At 45.8% G+C, this 17701-nt stretch overlaps 1 protein-coding gene across 1 annotated transcript in view; it reads left to right on the top strand.

Moving 5' to 3' along the window:
• The window catches only part of LOC126118681 (nephrin-like), a 199806-nt gene that overhangs the window by 35733 nt on the left and 146372 nt on the right, over window positions 1-17701 (top strand). Inside the window, exon 5 of the mRNA XM_049915052.1 lies at window positions 16148-16495. Within this exon, the coding sequence (XP_049771009.1) occupies window positions 16148-16495 (348 nt within the window). The remainder of the gene's footprint in view (window positions 1-16147; window positions 16496-17701) is intronic.

Raw genomic sequence — 17701 nt, forward strand, 5'->3', positions numbered from 1 at the left:
CAACGTTAAAACATGAACTGGGAGTTGCCCCCCAAGCCGAGTGATTAGTGCAGCACTCCTGCTTGGACCTCTACGATACCAGGGACTTAATTACTGAGTAACAGTCAGCTACCATTCTATGCCGTCAGCACAATTGGGTACTTCGTGATATTTCTTACTGCCTGACTCGTTCTCCCGTAATGTCAAATCTCCAGATTGGACGAACATCATTGGCGGATTTTCTGCTGTCATCCTCACCCTCTTTCGAGGGACCTTGGGCGGTTTAGTGATGATGTCAGGTCTAACGGCCATCTCGCATTCGTGTCATATTTCAGAACGACACTGCTTTGTGTCAGTGTAGCATGATGAAAGAGAGAAAATATTAAGCATCCGTTGCTATTGGACACTTAGGTCATGTTCTACATTGTCAGCGCTGTACCACTGTTCACATGTATCTTACCATGTGCATTGTATCTTATCATGTGCATTTAAACTGGGCGGTAAATATTATTTACTAACTATTGCCCTGGTGCCGGTCATACAATCGGACATTCCTCTTCCGTAGTACGTACTGAAACGTCCCCTTTGAATAATTATACCTGACTGTGCTTAAACTGACACACAATATTTTTTAGCGCAACGCAATCTGACTTTCAAAAATCCCTACAAAAGAATGGCCCTGACTAATATTAATCTATACCTTTCACAAATCACTTACCTCACCAAAAGTCTCCGTTACTCGAACTACTGCAATACAGCGAGCGCCACTACTGCCAGCTAAATAACAGATTCAAACTACGGAAGGCACTAACTACTAGTAGGCATAGTTAGCAAATGAAAGATTTTAATAGAGAACAGACATTGTATTTACCTTAATAGTCATAATATATATAGCAAGTCATAACATCCATTCTTACAAATATCAAAACTCCGCCATTTCTCTCCCCACATCCACCACTGCTGGCGGCTCACCTCCAACTGCGCAACGCTACGCGCTGTTCACATCCAGCTGCCGCTGCCCAACACTACAATGGCAGACAACAATGCAAACTAGCCACAGACAGCACACAGCACAGCCAGTGATTTTCATATAGAGCGCTACGTAACGTTGCCAATAAGGAAACATAAACAGCCTACTTATATAAAGAAAACATAAACAGCCTACTTACATAGCCCCCATGCTCCCCACAAAAAATTTTACAAATTGTTTTGGGCAGTGGCCAATAATGATTTGAAAAAAAAAATTCATAATTACAATAACAAAGATATCAAATGCACACACTTATTTATACAATGTTGGTCAAAAGCTAAAATTTTCTCACAGTACATAAAGACAGTCCAGATTGTTCATCACAGTAAAATTTCAGTGTTTTTTTTTCAATGTCTGAGCAGTAAAAGACAATGCACACGGAAGTAGTGGATTTCCATGCAGCCTTGAAGAAGTAGTGTTGTCCTTCCAACTGAAAGACAGTGCTGACTCTTGACATGCAGACAGGTAATGGGCCACAACAGAGCAAACCCACAGCAGAGTCATTCGATGTTTTGAAGAATATTGGTAGGTAGGTCATCACAGAGCAGACCCACTGTAGTCCTGGTAGAGAGTATGGTATTGGTGGGCCACCAGAGGTGCAGACCCACTGCAGTCCACTAACTACTAGTAGGCATAGTTAGCAAATGAAAGATTTTAATAGAGAACAAACATTGTATTTACCTTAATAGTCATAATATATATAGCAGTTCATAACATCCATTCTTACAAATATCAAAACTCCGCCATTTCTCTCCCCACATCCACCACTGCTGGCGGCTCACCTCCAACTGCGCAACGCTACGCGCTGTTCACATCCAGCTGCCGCTGCCCAACACTACAATGGCAGACAACAATGCAAACTAGCCACAGACTGCACACAGCACAGCCAGTGATTTTCATATAGAGCGCTACGTAACGTTGCCAATAAGAAAACATAAACAGCCTACTTACATAAAGAAAACATAAACAGCCTACTTCCAGTACTTCACCAAATAATCAAAATATCACAATATATCCATGTTTCCTACTACACTAAATACATTAAGTATTTGCTACACGCCTTGCTACAGTGCACATTCCACGTAGTACAAGTCTCACCGCTACAGTCGCAGGTTCGAATCCTACCTCGGTCCTGTATGTGTGTGATGTCCTTAGGTTAGTTAGGTTTAAGTAGTTCTAAGTTCTAGGGGACTGATGACCTCAGAAGTTAAGTACCATAGTGCTCAGAGCCATTTTAACCATTTGACCTATTCCTAAGGTTCCTGGGAACCCAAGGTATCCCATGCCTAAGTCAGGCACACTCTCGGCAGCGGCCGTCGTAATGGCCGTTTTGTCGGAATAACCGCCATGATACATCATGTGATTCAGTACATGGAGATAAGTGCCCTAGTGAATTACACTTTATGCATCACCGCGGTTCCAAGAGTTCCGGAGACTGTACAAAAAATTTGAATAGAGATCAACATAAACATCATTTCCGCCCTTTTTATTGCTCATGAAATTCACACATTGCATGTTGTACCATCATACAGCGAGACCTTAAGAGGTGGTGGTCTAGATCGCTGTACACACCGATACCTCTAATACCCAATAGCACGTCTTATTGCATTGATGCATGATTGTATTCGTCGTAGGGTACTATCGACAAGTTCATAAAGGCACTATTGATGCAGCTTCCCACTACTCAACGCCGATTCTGCGTAGATTCCTCAGAGTGGTTGGTGGGTCACGTCGTCCATAAACAGCCCTTTTCAATGTATCCCAGACATCTTCGATAGGGTTCATGTCTGGAGAACGTGCTGGCCATTTTAGTTGAGCGATGTCGTTATTCTAGTTGAGCGATGTCGTCATCCTGAAGGAAGTAATTCACGTGATGTGCACGATGGGGGAACGTATTATCGTCCATGAAGACGAATGCCTCGGCAATATGCTGCCAAATGGTTGCGCTATCGGTCGGAGGATGACACTTACATATCGTACAGCCGATACGGCGACTTACTTCCTTCCCACATAATGCCACCCCAAAAAGCAGAGAACCTCCACCTTGCTGCACTCGCTGAACAGTGTGTCTAAGGCGTTCAGCCAGACCGGGTTGCCTCCATACACGTCTCAGACGATTGTCTGGTTGAAGGCATATGTGACACTCACCGGTGAACAGAACGTGGTGCCAATCCTGAGCTGTCCATTCAGCGTGTTGTTGGGACGATCTGTACCTCACTGAACGGTATCGCCGTTGCAAAGATGGACCTCGCCATGGACGTCGGGAGTGAAGTTGTGCATCGTGCAACCTACTGCGCACATTTTGAGTCGTAACACGACGTCCTGTGGCTGCATGAAAAGCATTATTCAACATTGTGGCATTGCTGTCAGTGTTCCTCCGAGCCGTAATCCGTAGGTAGCGGTCATCCATTTCAGTAGAAGCCCTTGGGTGGCCTGAGCGAGGCATGTCATCGACAGTTCCTGTACTCTGTATCTCCTCAATGTCAGACGAACATCGCTTTGGTTCACACCGGGACGCCTGGAAACTTCCCTTGTTGAAGAGCACTTCCTGGCACGAAGTTACAATGCGGACGCGATCCAACCGTGGTTTTGACCGTCTAGTCATGGTTGAACTACAGACAACACGAACTGTGTACCTCCTTCATGATGGAATGACTGGAACTGATCGGCTCCCTCTAATAGGAGCTGCTTATACAAAGTTGTTTAGATCTTTAGTCGGGTTTAGTGACATCTCTGAACAGTCAAAGGGACTGTGTCTGTGGTACAACATCCACAGTCAACGTCTATCTTCAGAAGTTCTGGGGACAGGGGTGATGCAAAACTTTTTTTGATGTCTGTACATATCAAATGTGTTAATGGTTCATTCCAGGGGTCTTTACCAAATACAATAACTGAGTCTAGACCCGAATGGGGGAAAAACAGGATGGCGGGAATTAAAGGAATTAAAGGGCAGAAAGATACCACGAGGTAAACCGAAAATCTGATCTGCGTCTTGGATATGCTGTTGCAGTCTCAGTCTGCTTCTGTCACCAGAATGAAATTATTGCTTCCTCTTTGTCGATCAGTCAGTCTCAAAGTTATCCCGTCTCTGAGACGAGAATACAGCTGGCGAGGGTACTAGGACCGCTACTGGGTGGTGGAAAACGACTTGGTCTTTGTCAAGAGATGCTCAGACCCCACCTGGAGCGTCCTGAGTTCGGATGAATGTGAGGGACTAAACTCAAAAGTTGTGATTATGGTAATGGCTATGGTATTTGAGAAAAAAAAGAAAATTTTTGACTGGCTGGGACTGAAACCCGGATTTCCCACTTGTCTAAGTCGTCGTGTTAATCGTTTCGGCTATCCGAGCTCGCCTTCATGAGGGGCTCAGACCTCCATCTGTCCCAATGGGCTTCACTGTTTTTTGCTCGCATTATATTACCGTGGTTTCGACACCGGGAAAGATACTGTTTTCTCTCGTCATTGCCTTGCTATGGGATGACATACTGTGGTACTATATGAGACACTGAGTTGACGATGAATAGTTGTAATTAATTAGAAATGAAATCGAACACTGTGATTATGGTTTTGCAGCAGCTGTGGAATATTTCAGAACAAATGGAGATATGTGGTGGATGAGGACTCGAACCCGGATTTTCGGAATGTCGCGAGCGGCCACTTTAACTAATTTGACTACTCGAGCACACCTCCAGAATCGACCCAATTCTCCATTTGTGCTGATGTCTTCACACCCAGGAAATTCAGATTCGAGTCCCGGTGCGGCTCAAATTTTAAGACGCTCTAAAATATTCTACGGCTGATGCGGGACCATAATCGTAAATCGAGAGTTAATTCTTAATTGACACTGCTGAAACTCATCAAAGCAGTGTCTCTCACTGCAGTGCAGTACGTGAGGAAGACTGGAAAACGATGTGGGTCGCTGCAGCGAACCTATCAGTAACTAACAGATTTTTATTAATATGTTAGAGTTGAATACTTATTTGAGAACGCTCTCGTCCCGGGCGTGGCCTGCCTTTGTCTTGTCCCAGCGTCAGAGCGACATGCGTACCGTACGACCTGCTGTTTATCCACACAGTTGGTAGGTGCGCCCTGTAAATGCCGACTCGGCAGATGCGACCAGTCCTCTCGACACGACTTTGCTGCCGGCCAGAGACAGCCAGCGACGTATTGCCACTTTGCGTCAGATGACGGCCACACCCAGAGTCAATCTCTGGTGGATCTCAGCAGTACTGAGATTGGTGGCCATCGTTTCTAGCCTCGGGTGAAAGATCTCGTAGAGACGGCGACGGAGTGTTGGCTGCCAAATGTCTTGGCAGTCAGGCGGCAGCCAGCGGTTTGGAGCATGGTGGGTGCGGCGGTAGCAGTGTCATTGGGGTTTCGACGACTACGTGGCTGTGTTCGATACAGATTGTGGTTCAGAACATTGCCCAGCTGTTACAGTAACGATCGGCTGGCCCTGTAGGGGTTTAAATACAGCTGTCTGTCAGTGACCATGTGAAAAATCCACGTCTGCCGCCTGCCTTTGCATCGATGAGTCCTCTGGCTAGCATGGAAGCTTCCTGAAAGTGGTCAGTGTCTAAGACTCGGCTGCAGAGACGCGTAAGTGGATGCCACGGAAGCATTCACGTGGGATGGGAGTTGGTGTCACCAAGTCACTGATTGCAGCGGCTTGCGCGCTAGATACGGCATTAGCAATGACTTATATGCCACTAACTCTGATCTACGACGGACTGCTGGAAAGTTATGCTTCCGAATTTTTTGCGTAAAAACGCTTACAGTTTTTTAAATAAAATAAACTTTGTTAACATTCTATATCTTTACTCTTGTTGCCATTACATTTATTCCTCAACATAGTCACCCTGGCAACGACATCTCTCCCAGCGAGAGACCAATTTGCTGATACCGTCACTATATAAAGCTTGAATTTGCTGACTGGGCCACGACCTTATCTCTGCTTGCACCACTTCATGACAGTCAAAGTGCAGTCCTCGATGGTGTTCTTGAAGTTTTCGAAACAGATGAGAATCTCAAGGTTCCAACTCGAGACTATATGGAGGATGATCGATGATAGTGAACCTAAGGTGGCGGATTGTTGCAGACGTCGCAGCTCTCACGTGTGGTCTGGCCTTGCCATTGTCATGGTTCCAGTTTCCTGAGGGCTTAGCCGTACCTTACGGAGATTATGGTGATGCCTTTAGACATAAATTCAAAAATTCACTGTGAGCATGACTTCGGCTGCTGATGGCATGGTCTTGAGCCTTTTTACCGTCGGTGCTCTTTGTGGCGGAACTCTAGTGGTTCTCTGTTGTTTTCTGGGTGAACCTAGTTTCCGTCACCTGTCGCAACGTTGTCAAGGACCCCATCACCCTCACGCTCAAATAGTAAGAGAAACTGTTGACAGATGTCTAATCTCCTCTGTTTCATGTCAGATGTTACTATTAGAGGCAGCACCGTGCACACAGTTTTCTGTGCCGCAGGTCTGCAATGACGGGCTGTACACTTATCGCCGGCCGGGGTGGTCGAGCGGTTCTAGGCGCTACAGTCTGGAACCGCGTGACCGCTACGGTCGCAGGTTCGAATACTGCCTCGGGAATGGATGTGTGTGATATCCTTCTGATGACCTCAGAAGTTGAGTCCCATAGCGCTCAGAGCCATTTTGTACACGTATCGTGATATGCCACACTGTGTCTATTTTATACGACGTTTTCCTATGATCCTCAACCACAGTACTAAAAGTCTCGTGGAAGGCCGTACGCGGTCATGTACTTCGAGTTCTGTCTCACACGTTGAGGTTAGCACCACTATTTCCTTCATTACGACCACGAAAAATCCAACGTCGCTCATTATTGATATCGTTATAACCATCACGCACACAGCTTTAATTCTGCTGTGGATTTCAATTGGAAGCAGTTATTCCGTGGTTAGAAATTCGATTACCGGACTCTGTTTGTCACGTACTGATATAGTTAGGTTCCACATCGCCATGTCACATGCAACGATTCTGAGCCCTCTAGCTGCAGAGGATTGCAGTTTGGGTCAGCGAAGCGGGAAAGTCGACCAATTAATAAGCATGACATGTAATACCTCAACTGATATTGAGAACAAAATAAAAAAATGGAAGCATTACTTTTCAGCACGTCCTTGTATTTCTTTATATGTGTTGAGAAAAACATGCCTCCAATGCAAACGCACGACTGTTCTCCGTCTCTAACTTCCTTGCCAGGATTGCACTTCTCAAATGCTTAGCAGCTCGAAGGATTCTGCTTTTCCTATAGCGTCTTTGCAGATTCTATTACCATCGCCCTAGACAGACCACAAATCAGTCTCAGTTTGTGATGAAAAATAGGTATCCTAAATTTCCAGACAGTTGGCATTATGAACTACTTTGACATCGTATTTTGTAATCAAGGATTACGCTGATGTACAGTGATTATGCAACACAGTTAAAGTCCCGTCCCACTTAACTGTTGCGCCAAAAATGGTGGTGTCTTCCCACCGTAGCTGAGTGCGCGTTGAGCATCAGAGTAGCTCACAGTGCCACCGGATTGACGGGTGAGCAAACGTGATAGCGCTAAGGAGCCTTGTGTGTGACAGCAGACCAGCCAGAACTTCGAGCCAAAGTCTAGGCGGTGACAAGCAGCTGAATTACAACACATCTTGAGCGACGTGCATGAAGGGTGCACCACGCTGTGTCATCATTCTTTTGTCGGGAAACGTACGGATCGAAGCCCCGTGTCAACGCCTGGGCGCTTATAACATTACCGTTGAGGGCCTGTAAACTCTAAACGCAAGCCAACACCTGGGCAAAGGACTGGCGGCTGAACGACAGTACTGGGAAAGTGGCGACGAATGCCCTGGAGCACAATAGCCAATGCTGTTTTGACTCCCACGTGGTCTTTTCCAGGAGCCTTGCTACGACAGTGGAATGGCGTGAGCTTGGAGTCGGGGCTGTGTGCGGCTGCTGGATGACAGCATATGCACAGTGCACCGAGAGCACGGGGAAAAGCCGTCTGGCGTTATTTTGTTCCGAGAAGTCTGCTGCTTCAGTTGGAAAGACCACATAGATAATATTGAGGGGAAGGTGAGCCAAAGGTTGCATTTCATTGGCAGGACACTTAGAAGATGCAACAAGTCCACTAAACAGACAGCTTACACTACACTCGTTCGTCCTCTGTTAGAATATTACTGCGCGGTGTGGGATCCTTACCAGGTGGGATTTACGGAGGACATCTAAAGGGTGCAAAAAAGGGCAGCTCGTTTTGTATTATCACGTAATAGGGGAGAGAGTGTGGCAGATATCATACACGAATTGGGATGGAAGTCATTACAGCAAAGACGTTTCTCGTCGCGGCGAGATCTATTTACGAAATTTCAGTCACCAACTTTCTCTTCCGAATGCGATAATATTTTGTTGAGCCCAACCTACATAGGTACGAATGATTTCCCGCGCGCTGTTCGGGGGTGCAATGGTAGAGAGATAGTATGATTGTGGTTCGGTGAACCCTCTGCCAAGCACTTAAATGTGAATTGCAGAGTAGTCATGTAGATGTAGATGTAGGTGTAGATGTTTGTGGAAAGGGCTTGGAGCATAATCGTGTTGATGCAGATGAAACACATTCCTTTAAATTGACAATTTTTACACTGATTTTTGAATTGTCATGTTTTGGCTTCGATATCATGATACTTTTCCGGCATGATGTTTAACTGTCTTGTTGCAACGATGACTATTTTCAGTTGGTGTTGACGTTTGGCTCGAGCGAGCATTGGGGTATACCTTGTTGGTTACGATGTACACTATGTGATCCAAAGTATCCAGACACCTGGCTGAAAATGACTTACAAGTTCGTGGCGGCCTCCATCGGCAATTCTGGAATTCAATGTGGTGTTGGCCCACTCTTAGCTTTGATGACAGCTTCCACTCTTGCAGGGATACGTTCAATCAGGTGCTGGAAGTTTTCTTGGGGAATGGTAGCCCATTCTTCACGGAGTGATGCACTCAGGAGAGGTATCAATATCGGTGGGAGAGGCCTGGCACGAAGCTGTTATTCCAAAACAGCCCAAAGGTTTTCTGTAGGATTCAGGTCCGGGCTCTGTGCAGGCCTATCCTGTACAGAGATAGTAATGTCATGTAACCAGTCCGCCACAGGCCGTGCATTATGAACGGGTGCTCGATCGTATTGAAAGATGCAATCGCCATGCACGAATTCCTCTTTAACAGTGGGAAGCAGAAAAGTGCTTAAAACATCAGTGTAGGCTGGTGCTGTAATAGTGCCACGCAAGCCCCCAAAACACGACCACACCATAACATCACAGTCTCAGAATTTTACTGTTGGCACTACACACGGTGGCAGATGACGATCACCGGACATTCGTCATAGCCACACTCTGCCGTCGGATCGCCACATTGTGTGCTGTTTTTTGTCACTCCATACAACGTTTTTCCATTGTTGAATCGTCCAATGCTTACGCTCCTTACACCAAGCGAGGCGTCGTTTGGCGTTTACCGACCTGATGCGTGGCTTATGAGCAGCCGCTCGATCACGAAATCCAAGTTTTCTCACCTCCCGCCTATCTGACATAGTACTTGCAGTGGATCCTGATGCAGTTTGGAATTCCTGTGTGCTGGTGTGGAAAGATGTCTGCCTATTATACATTACGACCCTCTTCAACCATCGTCGGTCTCTGGCAGTCCTTAGACGAAGTCGTCCTGTACGCTTTTGTGCTGTACGTGTCCCTTCACGTTTCCACTTCACTATCACACCGGAAGCAGTGGAAATCTCTCGTACAGACGTATGACACAAGTGACTTCAAATCACCTGACCACGTTCGAAGTCCGTGAGTTCCGCTGGGCGCCCCATTCAGCCGTCACACGATGTCTAATGACTACTGAGGTCGCTGATATGGAGTACCTGGCAGCAGGTCATCGCAATGTACCTAACACGAAAAAGCATTTGTTTTTGGGGGTGTCCGGATAATTTTGATAACATAGTGTATTTATTCTGTGTAATTAAGTTTATTTATGATTTGATGTACGCCGCTTAGGTTGGGGTTTTAGTGTTAACTTGTTGATTATTCTCGAAATGAAGGTCTCTAGCAAGACTGAACCAGAACTCATTAATAATTGTGAGATTTTATAAGGTACGTTGAAGAACGATGTAGCTCTATTGTCAGCGGACATTGGTAACGCTACTCTTCTCACACAGTATTTTTTTAATTACTGTTTTGGTTATTATCATTATTATTATTATTGTTATTATTATTGATTCAGAACAATTATTACGTTTTTATAGTTATTGTGCTCTTTTAAAATAAGAATAATTTTACTTTATATTTCAGTGACTGTTCGATAGTAACTTTGTTAATAAATGGTATCACTGCTGTAATATAAATGTGAATGTCGTGTGGCTAAGGCCTCCCGTCGGGTAGGCCGTTCGCCGGATGCAACTCTTTCGATTTGACACCACTTCGGCGACTTGCGCGTCGATGGGGATGAAGTGATGATGAATAAGACAACAGCCAGTCCCTGAGCGGAGAAAAATCTCCGACCTAACGGGGAATCGAACCCGTGCTCTTGGGAGTGACATTCTCTCGCGCTGACCACTCAGCTACCGGAGGCGGACGCTGCTGAAACATACTTACGCCTTTACTGCCCAAAGCCATTTCCACTTAACATCCTAAGTTGCTGCTGAATTCAATACCACAGTATCAAGGAACATCAGTTTGCTAGAACATCATATAAGCAAACAAGAGTGCTGTGGGAAAATAATAGTAATATTAGTTAAGTGTCTACTTTACTTTTAGCCTTCTACTCGCTCCTAGTCCTGCAACCACATCTCTTCAAATTCAGCTGAGGCTCTAGATGTTGGCTGAATGGGCAACAAACGAAATTTATTCGAACTGTCAATTCAATCATTCCCTTTGTGATTTTGGTACCATGATTTACACCGTGGAATACAACAAGAATTTGACGAGATACCTGTGCGCTAGATTTGTTTCTTCATTGGCTGTTACATGCCAAACAACCAAACATTAAAAAGATGGGAACTCTGGAAGCACACAGAACTTACCTGCTACAGTTTTGCACCGGAAATAATTGAAACGTCCCCTTTGAACAAATTATACAAGACTGTGCTTAAACTGACACACAACATTTTTAGCGCAACGCAATCTGACTTTCAAAAATCCCTACAAAAGAATGGCCCTGACTAACATTAACCTATACCTTTCACAAATCACTTACCTCACAAAAATCGTCATTACTCGAACTACTGCAATACAGCGAGCGCCACTTCTGCCAGCTAAATAAAAGATTCAAACTACGGAAGGCACTAACTACTGATAGGGATAGTTAGCAAATGAAAGATTTTAATAGAGAAAAAACAATGTATTTACCTTAATAGTCATCAAAAGTCATAATATATACAGCAGTTCATGACATCCAGTATTGCAAATTTCAAAACTCCGCCATCTCTCTCCTCAAATCCACCACTGCTGGCGGCTCACCTCCAATTGCGCAACGCTACGCGCTGTTCACGTCCAGCTGCCCAACACTACAATGGCAGACAACAATGCAAACTAGCCACAGACTGCACACAGCACAGCCAGTGATTTTCATACAGAGCGCTACGTAACGTTGCCAATAAGAAAACATAAACAGCCTCCTTACATAATATCAAAATTTGGCTTTTGTTTTCACAGGTTTCCACCTTAAAACACTGAACGACAAATGAATTCCAGTTTTAATCATTTCATTCTCGTCGACGAGAGCTACCCCACAATAACAGTTTACACCACAACTGACAGCTAATGAATCTCTGGTCACCAATCACCACAGGACAACACAACACATAACTATTTGTGCCCAATCCGCCGCTTTAACGGTACCTCATTACGCGCTATGCTCTCTGTATGCCAAATCGTCGGACCAAACTAGTTATTTTTCGCGTAGTAGAGCTTAAATGGCTTAGCACGTCTTAAGATAGATACATTCTGAAGTAATCCCACTTAACAGTGCCGAATCTGCGTAGACACCACTTATGCTAGATAACTGATCAGTACACTATTATAAGGGAGCGTGGTGCACTCACATCTAACTTAAAATTAGGGGGCAACCTTACTGGTGCAAGAAAATTTCTTACAGACGTACTTTTAAATTAATTTACTGGCAAACAGTATGAAAAGGCCACGCCAATTGCTCTTTATCAAATTAGAAATCATCGATTTTTTGCTCACACTGAATGTGACAAACAGTTCCTGGTATATTTCATAAAGATGCAAACGGTGTGTAATTCTTTCACAGCCACTGCCAATATTGGCACAACCCTCCGCTATTTCCGCTGTGCAGCCGAAAAAAGCAAGTCTAAACAAGAGTACCAAGTACAAACTTCCACGACCAGCACACATGCGTAAAATCAGTAATTACGTTCCGCCATAGGATTGTAAAATGTCGCTGTAGGGCACTTATAGCAATGAACACAGAGAGCGATAGAGAGAGAGAGAGAGAGAGAGAGAGAGAGAGAGAGAGAGAGAGAGAGAATGAACGACTCACAGCTTGCTATTAGCCTCAAGCCAGATACAGAATAACAGCAATATCATGCGACAACTCCGGAACAACTGATGTGGCCTGCACATTGCCCTGGGACGTGGCGTCACACAAAGGCAACACTGACCTCGTTCTGCGCCTGTTGATGGCGCAGAAGCCCCACCGCACGAAGTCCGCAGTTAATTTGTAGCGTCTTCTGCCCAGTTGCTTCCACAGAATTCGTCTTGATCCTGCACATGAAACAGCACCTCTTTTCGCTATAACCGATAGTGAGCTCTCGCCAAAACAGCGAGGCCAAGAAGCTTGCAGTAGCAGCAACAATGGAACAAAATGAGAACTGCATGCCACTCACAATTTCGCCGACCGGAGCGTGTGTAAGGAAAACTACCACAAACTACGGTGACGACACTGCACTAAAATACTTAATAGCAGATTTGCGGTACGACACCAAACCAATCACCGCAACATAAATGAACGGTCTCCATTGAATAAGCGGGTATATGTCTTGGCACCAACGACCCCTTACGCTATTTTAATATCCTCCGACCAAGCCGACAATTCAACAAATCGCGCGGGATCCACAGGGCAAAAGCTGCGGAGCTGCGATGTGACCACGGACATCAGCCATTAATAACTGGCTGGCCAGGTTACGTGCAAAGACGGCTCTCAAATTCAGCCACGGATTCAAATCGGCCCACAAATATACCAAGCAACAACCTACCGGTCTCCGTGCCCAAGACGCTACTACGTAAAACATTATGCAAATAGAGTCCAGAGTAGTGCTGTGACCGTTAAAAATTTGTAGCTTTCAGAATCTAGTGAGAGGCTAATGTCTGGATCAACCGTTAGGACTACTACGTAAAACATTTGGGTTGAGGCCAGGCCTCTACAAACCCTAAGAGGTGAAGGATCACATAATTTCTTGTTTGTAGACTCCACAGCCTCAATATATTTGAAGAACCACCTTTTTCTACCAAACTGTGCATATTCATTTATTTATTTATTTTTATTTTTTACACTACCGGTTTCGAGCATTGCCCATTCTCAAATGTGTTTTTAGTAACGTAATGTGGCTAGATCGTCGTCATTCATTTAAAAATAGTGTGCCATCTACAACTGTACAAAGCACAGTTGTCAAACGTCCTCATTTAGCGATATGGACATAAGAAATAGGAAATATTACAAAAAGAGGAAGTCTGACGATTGAACACAAGGCATGAAATTTTTAAATTAACGACGACGATGTAGGCACGTATGTTACTAAAGACACACTTGAAAGTTTTCAATTCCGAAAACCGGTAGTTTGACAAGAAATGTTACACACCGTCTGGTGCAAAAATCTTGTTCTTCAAATTTAAATGGTCTATAAAATGGTTCAAATGGCTCTGAGCACTATGGGACTTAACATCCATGGTCATCAGTCCCCTAGAACTTAGAACTACTTAAACCTAACTAACCTAAGGACAGCACACAACACCCAGCCATCACGAGGCAGAGAAAATCCCTGACCCCGCCGGGAATCGAACCCGGGAACCCGGGCGTGGGAAGCGAGAACGCTACCGCACGACCACGAGATGCGGGCTAAATGGTCTATATTTAACCTTGACGAGTGTCCCTTTCAGTCGCCAAAAATATTCTGTAGTTCGTTTCTATCATTATAGTTCTTAATATTCGTACTATTTGTTCTCCCATACTTTCTTGTCTGTCTTTTGGATGGTCTCAACGGCCGTGCGGGATTAGCCGAGCGGTCTCAGGCGCTGCAATCCTGGACTGTGCGGCTGGTCCCGGAAGAGTTCGAGTCCTCCCTCGTGCATGGGTGTGTGTGTTTGTCCTTAGGATAACTTAGGTTAAGTAGTGAATATGCTTAGGGACTGATGACCTTAGCAGTTAAGTCCCATAAGATTTTACACACATTTGAACATTTGATGGTCTCAACATGAGTGTCTCACTCTGCGATATTGCTTGCGCACTGAAATCGAATCTGGGACTTTAAAACTATCTGTTGGACTGAAATTCGAATTGAGAACTTAACCTTCCCCGCAGAATGCTCTGATGACGAGGGCATCATGTTCTGGTTGATGATACGTTTGACATATTCTGTAATTTTCCTAAATTTTTCCTTAGTTCTGCACTTAGTGATGCCTTTCTTCCACGTTTATCAATATATGAGGATGAGCTTTCTGAGGATAATAACCGAATGAGTGGAGTAATACCATATTGAAGGTTTTAGGCTGGATATCGCTGACGTTAGAATACTGCTTGAAAAAGGTGAAAAGCCCTTGTTGAGGTGCACTACTGGCCATTAAAACTGCTACACCACGAATATGACGTGCTACATACGCGAAATTTAACCGACAGGAAGAAGATGCTGTGATTAGCTTTTCAAGCATTCACACAAGGTTGGCGCCGGTGGCGACACCTAGAGCGTGCTGACATGGGGAAAGTTTCCAACCGATTTCTCATGCACAAACAGCAGTTGACCGGCGTTGTCTGGTGAATCGCTGTGATGCCTCGTGTAAGGGGAAGAAATGCGTACCATCACGTTTCCGACTTTGATAAAGGTCGGATTGTAGCCTATTGCGATTGCGATTTATCGTATCGCGACATTGCTGCTCGCGTTGGTCTACATCCAAGTCGTTAGCAGAATATGGAATCGGTGTGTTCAGGAGGGTAATACGGAACGCCGTGCTGGATCCCAACGGCCTCGTATCACTAGCAGTGGAGATGACAGGCATCTTATACCCACGGTTGTAACGGATCGTGCAGCCACGTCTCGATCCCTGAGTCAACAGATGGGGACGTTTGCAAGACAACAATCATCTGCACGAACAGTTCGACGACGTTTTCAGCAGCATGGGCTATCAGGTCGGAGACCATGGCTGCGGTTACCCGTGACGCTGCATCACAGACAGGAGCGCCTGCGATGGTCTACTCAACGACGTACCTTGGTGCACGAATGGCAAAAGTTCATTTTTTTCGGATGAATCCAGGTTCTGTTTACAGCATCATGATGGTCGCATCCGTGTTTGGCGACATCGCGGTGAATGCACAATGGAAGCGTGTATTCGTCATCGCCATACTGGCGTATCACCCGGCGTGATCGTATTGGGTACCCTTGATTACACGTCTCGGTCACCTCTTGTTCGCATTGACGGCACTTTGAACAGTGCACGTTACATTTGAGATGTGTTACGACCCGTGGCTCTACCCTTCATTCGATCCCTGCGAAACCCTACATTTCAGCAGGATAATGCACGGCAGCATGTTGCAGGTCCTGTACGGGCCTTTCTGGATTCAGAAAGGCTGTACCTGTACACGCCATCCAAGCTCTGTTTGACTCAATGCCCAAGCGTATCAATGCCGTTATTACGGCCAGAGTTGGTTGTTCTGGGTACTGATTTCTCAGGATCTATGCACCCAAACTGCGTGAAAATGTAATCACATATCTGTTCTAGTATAATATATTTGTCAAATGTATACCCATTTATCATCTGCATTTCTTCTTGGTGTAGCAATTTTAATGGCCAGTAGTGTACATTCTGTTCCCGAAACGAAACCTAGCCAAACCTGCAGCGGAGCGCCCGTCCACTGTGCAGACGCACCCGAGTGCGCGGCGGGTCAGCAGATGGTGTGGGGGGCTGCGCGGCGCGAGCCGGTGTCTGTGCCGTGCGAGGTGGACGCTCGGCCACCGGCCACGCTCTTCCGCTGGGCCTTCAACAGTAGCGCCGCCAGCGGAGCTCCCACGGCCGCCAGCGGCGCCGACGCCGGAGCGGGCAGCAGCGCCCCGGTCGCCACGGCGCCCGCCGCCGTCACTACGCAGCCGGGCCGCAGCGTCGCGACGCACACGCCCCTCAGCGACGCCGACTACGGGACGCTGCTCTGCTGGGGCCGCAACGAAGTGGGCGTCCAGCAGCAGCCCTGCGTCTTCCAGGTGGTACCTGCAGGTTAGTCTGCAATCTGGGCTTCATGTTGTACGTTAATGTACAGGCATACAATAGAGAAAAAAAAATAAGGCACGAGGAAGAATTGAATGAAACGAAATGAAACTCCACGGTTTGAGCGTGTATATTCCTATTCCAGTGATTATTACATCCAGCAAGGTTAACGAGGAACTAGAAAAAAATGAAGCCAGTTATCAGTATGATGTTGCTTTGCGTTTGGTGGATGTATACACTAATTGTGTTGGGATGAATGCCGCAAACATTTTCTATCCTTTGCCAAGGCAAGCTGTCCCACAACTGCTGGAACTGACCCCTGATATCCTGGATAATTGGACTAGTACACAGTTGACGTCCGAGCTGGTCCCAAATCTATTCTATTTGGGGATAGACTGGAAATCTTGCTAGCCTCGTTAATACCTCAAAACGACGCAGATATTTTTGAAAAAGACACGTGCTATGTGTGGACGAGAATTGTTCTGTTGAAAACAGGCACCACGATACTGCCATACTAGAGGTAAAACGTGAGGAAACTGAATGATCATGGCATACCGTTGTACCGTCAAGTTTCCTCAGTCACTTCCAGGTGTGACCTGAAGTCACACACAATGGCTTCCCTCGCCATAATAGCAGAAATAACACCACCTGTGCCTCTTCAAAACATTGGAAGAATGAGCTTCTAACCAGATCGAGGTCCTATTAGCCGACGATAGACATCTGGGGTTGCGGAGAACAACGACTCATCACTGGGCACACAAATCCAGATGCAGGTGGTTGTGTTTTGTCGTTAATGACTGTCTACGCATAGGACGGTAATTCCCAGTCTGGTTTCTGCTAGTCTCAGGCCCGTGTTGCCGGATGACGCATAACGTTGTTTTCGGTTGGCAAGTACTGATGTGAAAGTGTTAAAATGTGTTTGGTGCATAGTACGGCGATACTGCCTTGTGATGGTCAAATGCGGCCGAGCTTTATGTTGACGACGAGTACGTCTACGCTCACGTTTCCATGCGGCCCAACATCAGACCAGTGCAACAGCAGAATGTCACACGCATCTGAATGGCAGTGATCCGGAAAGACGTCCCATTCTTCCAAAATTCTGGTGAAGCACAGGCGTTGTTACTTACACGAATCGACCATACACCAAATGAAGACCTACAGAGAGTGTCGAGTCCCTATAACGCTGCATCGCATGAGTACTTTGCATCTCCGCAT

This window comes from Schistocerca cancellata, chromosome 1 (assembly GCF_023864275.1).
Source record: "Schistocerca cancellata isolate TAMUIC-IGC-003103 chromosome 1, iqSchCanc2.1, whole genome shotgun sequence".
NCBI classification, from domain to species: Eukaryota; Metazoa; Arthropoda; class Insecta; order Orthoptera; family Acrididae; genus Schistocerca; species Schistocerca cancellata.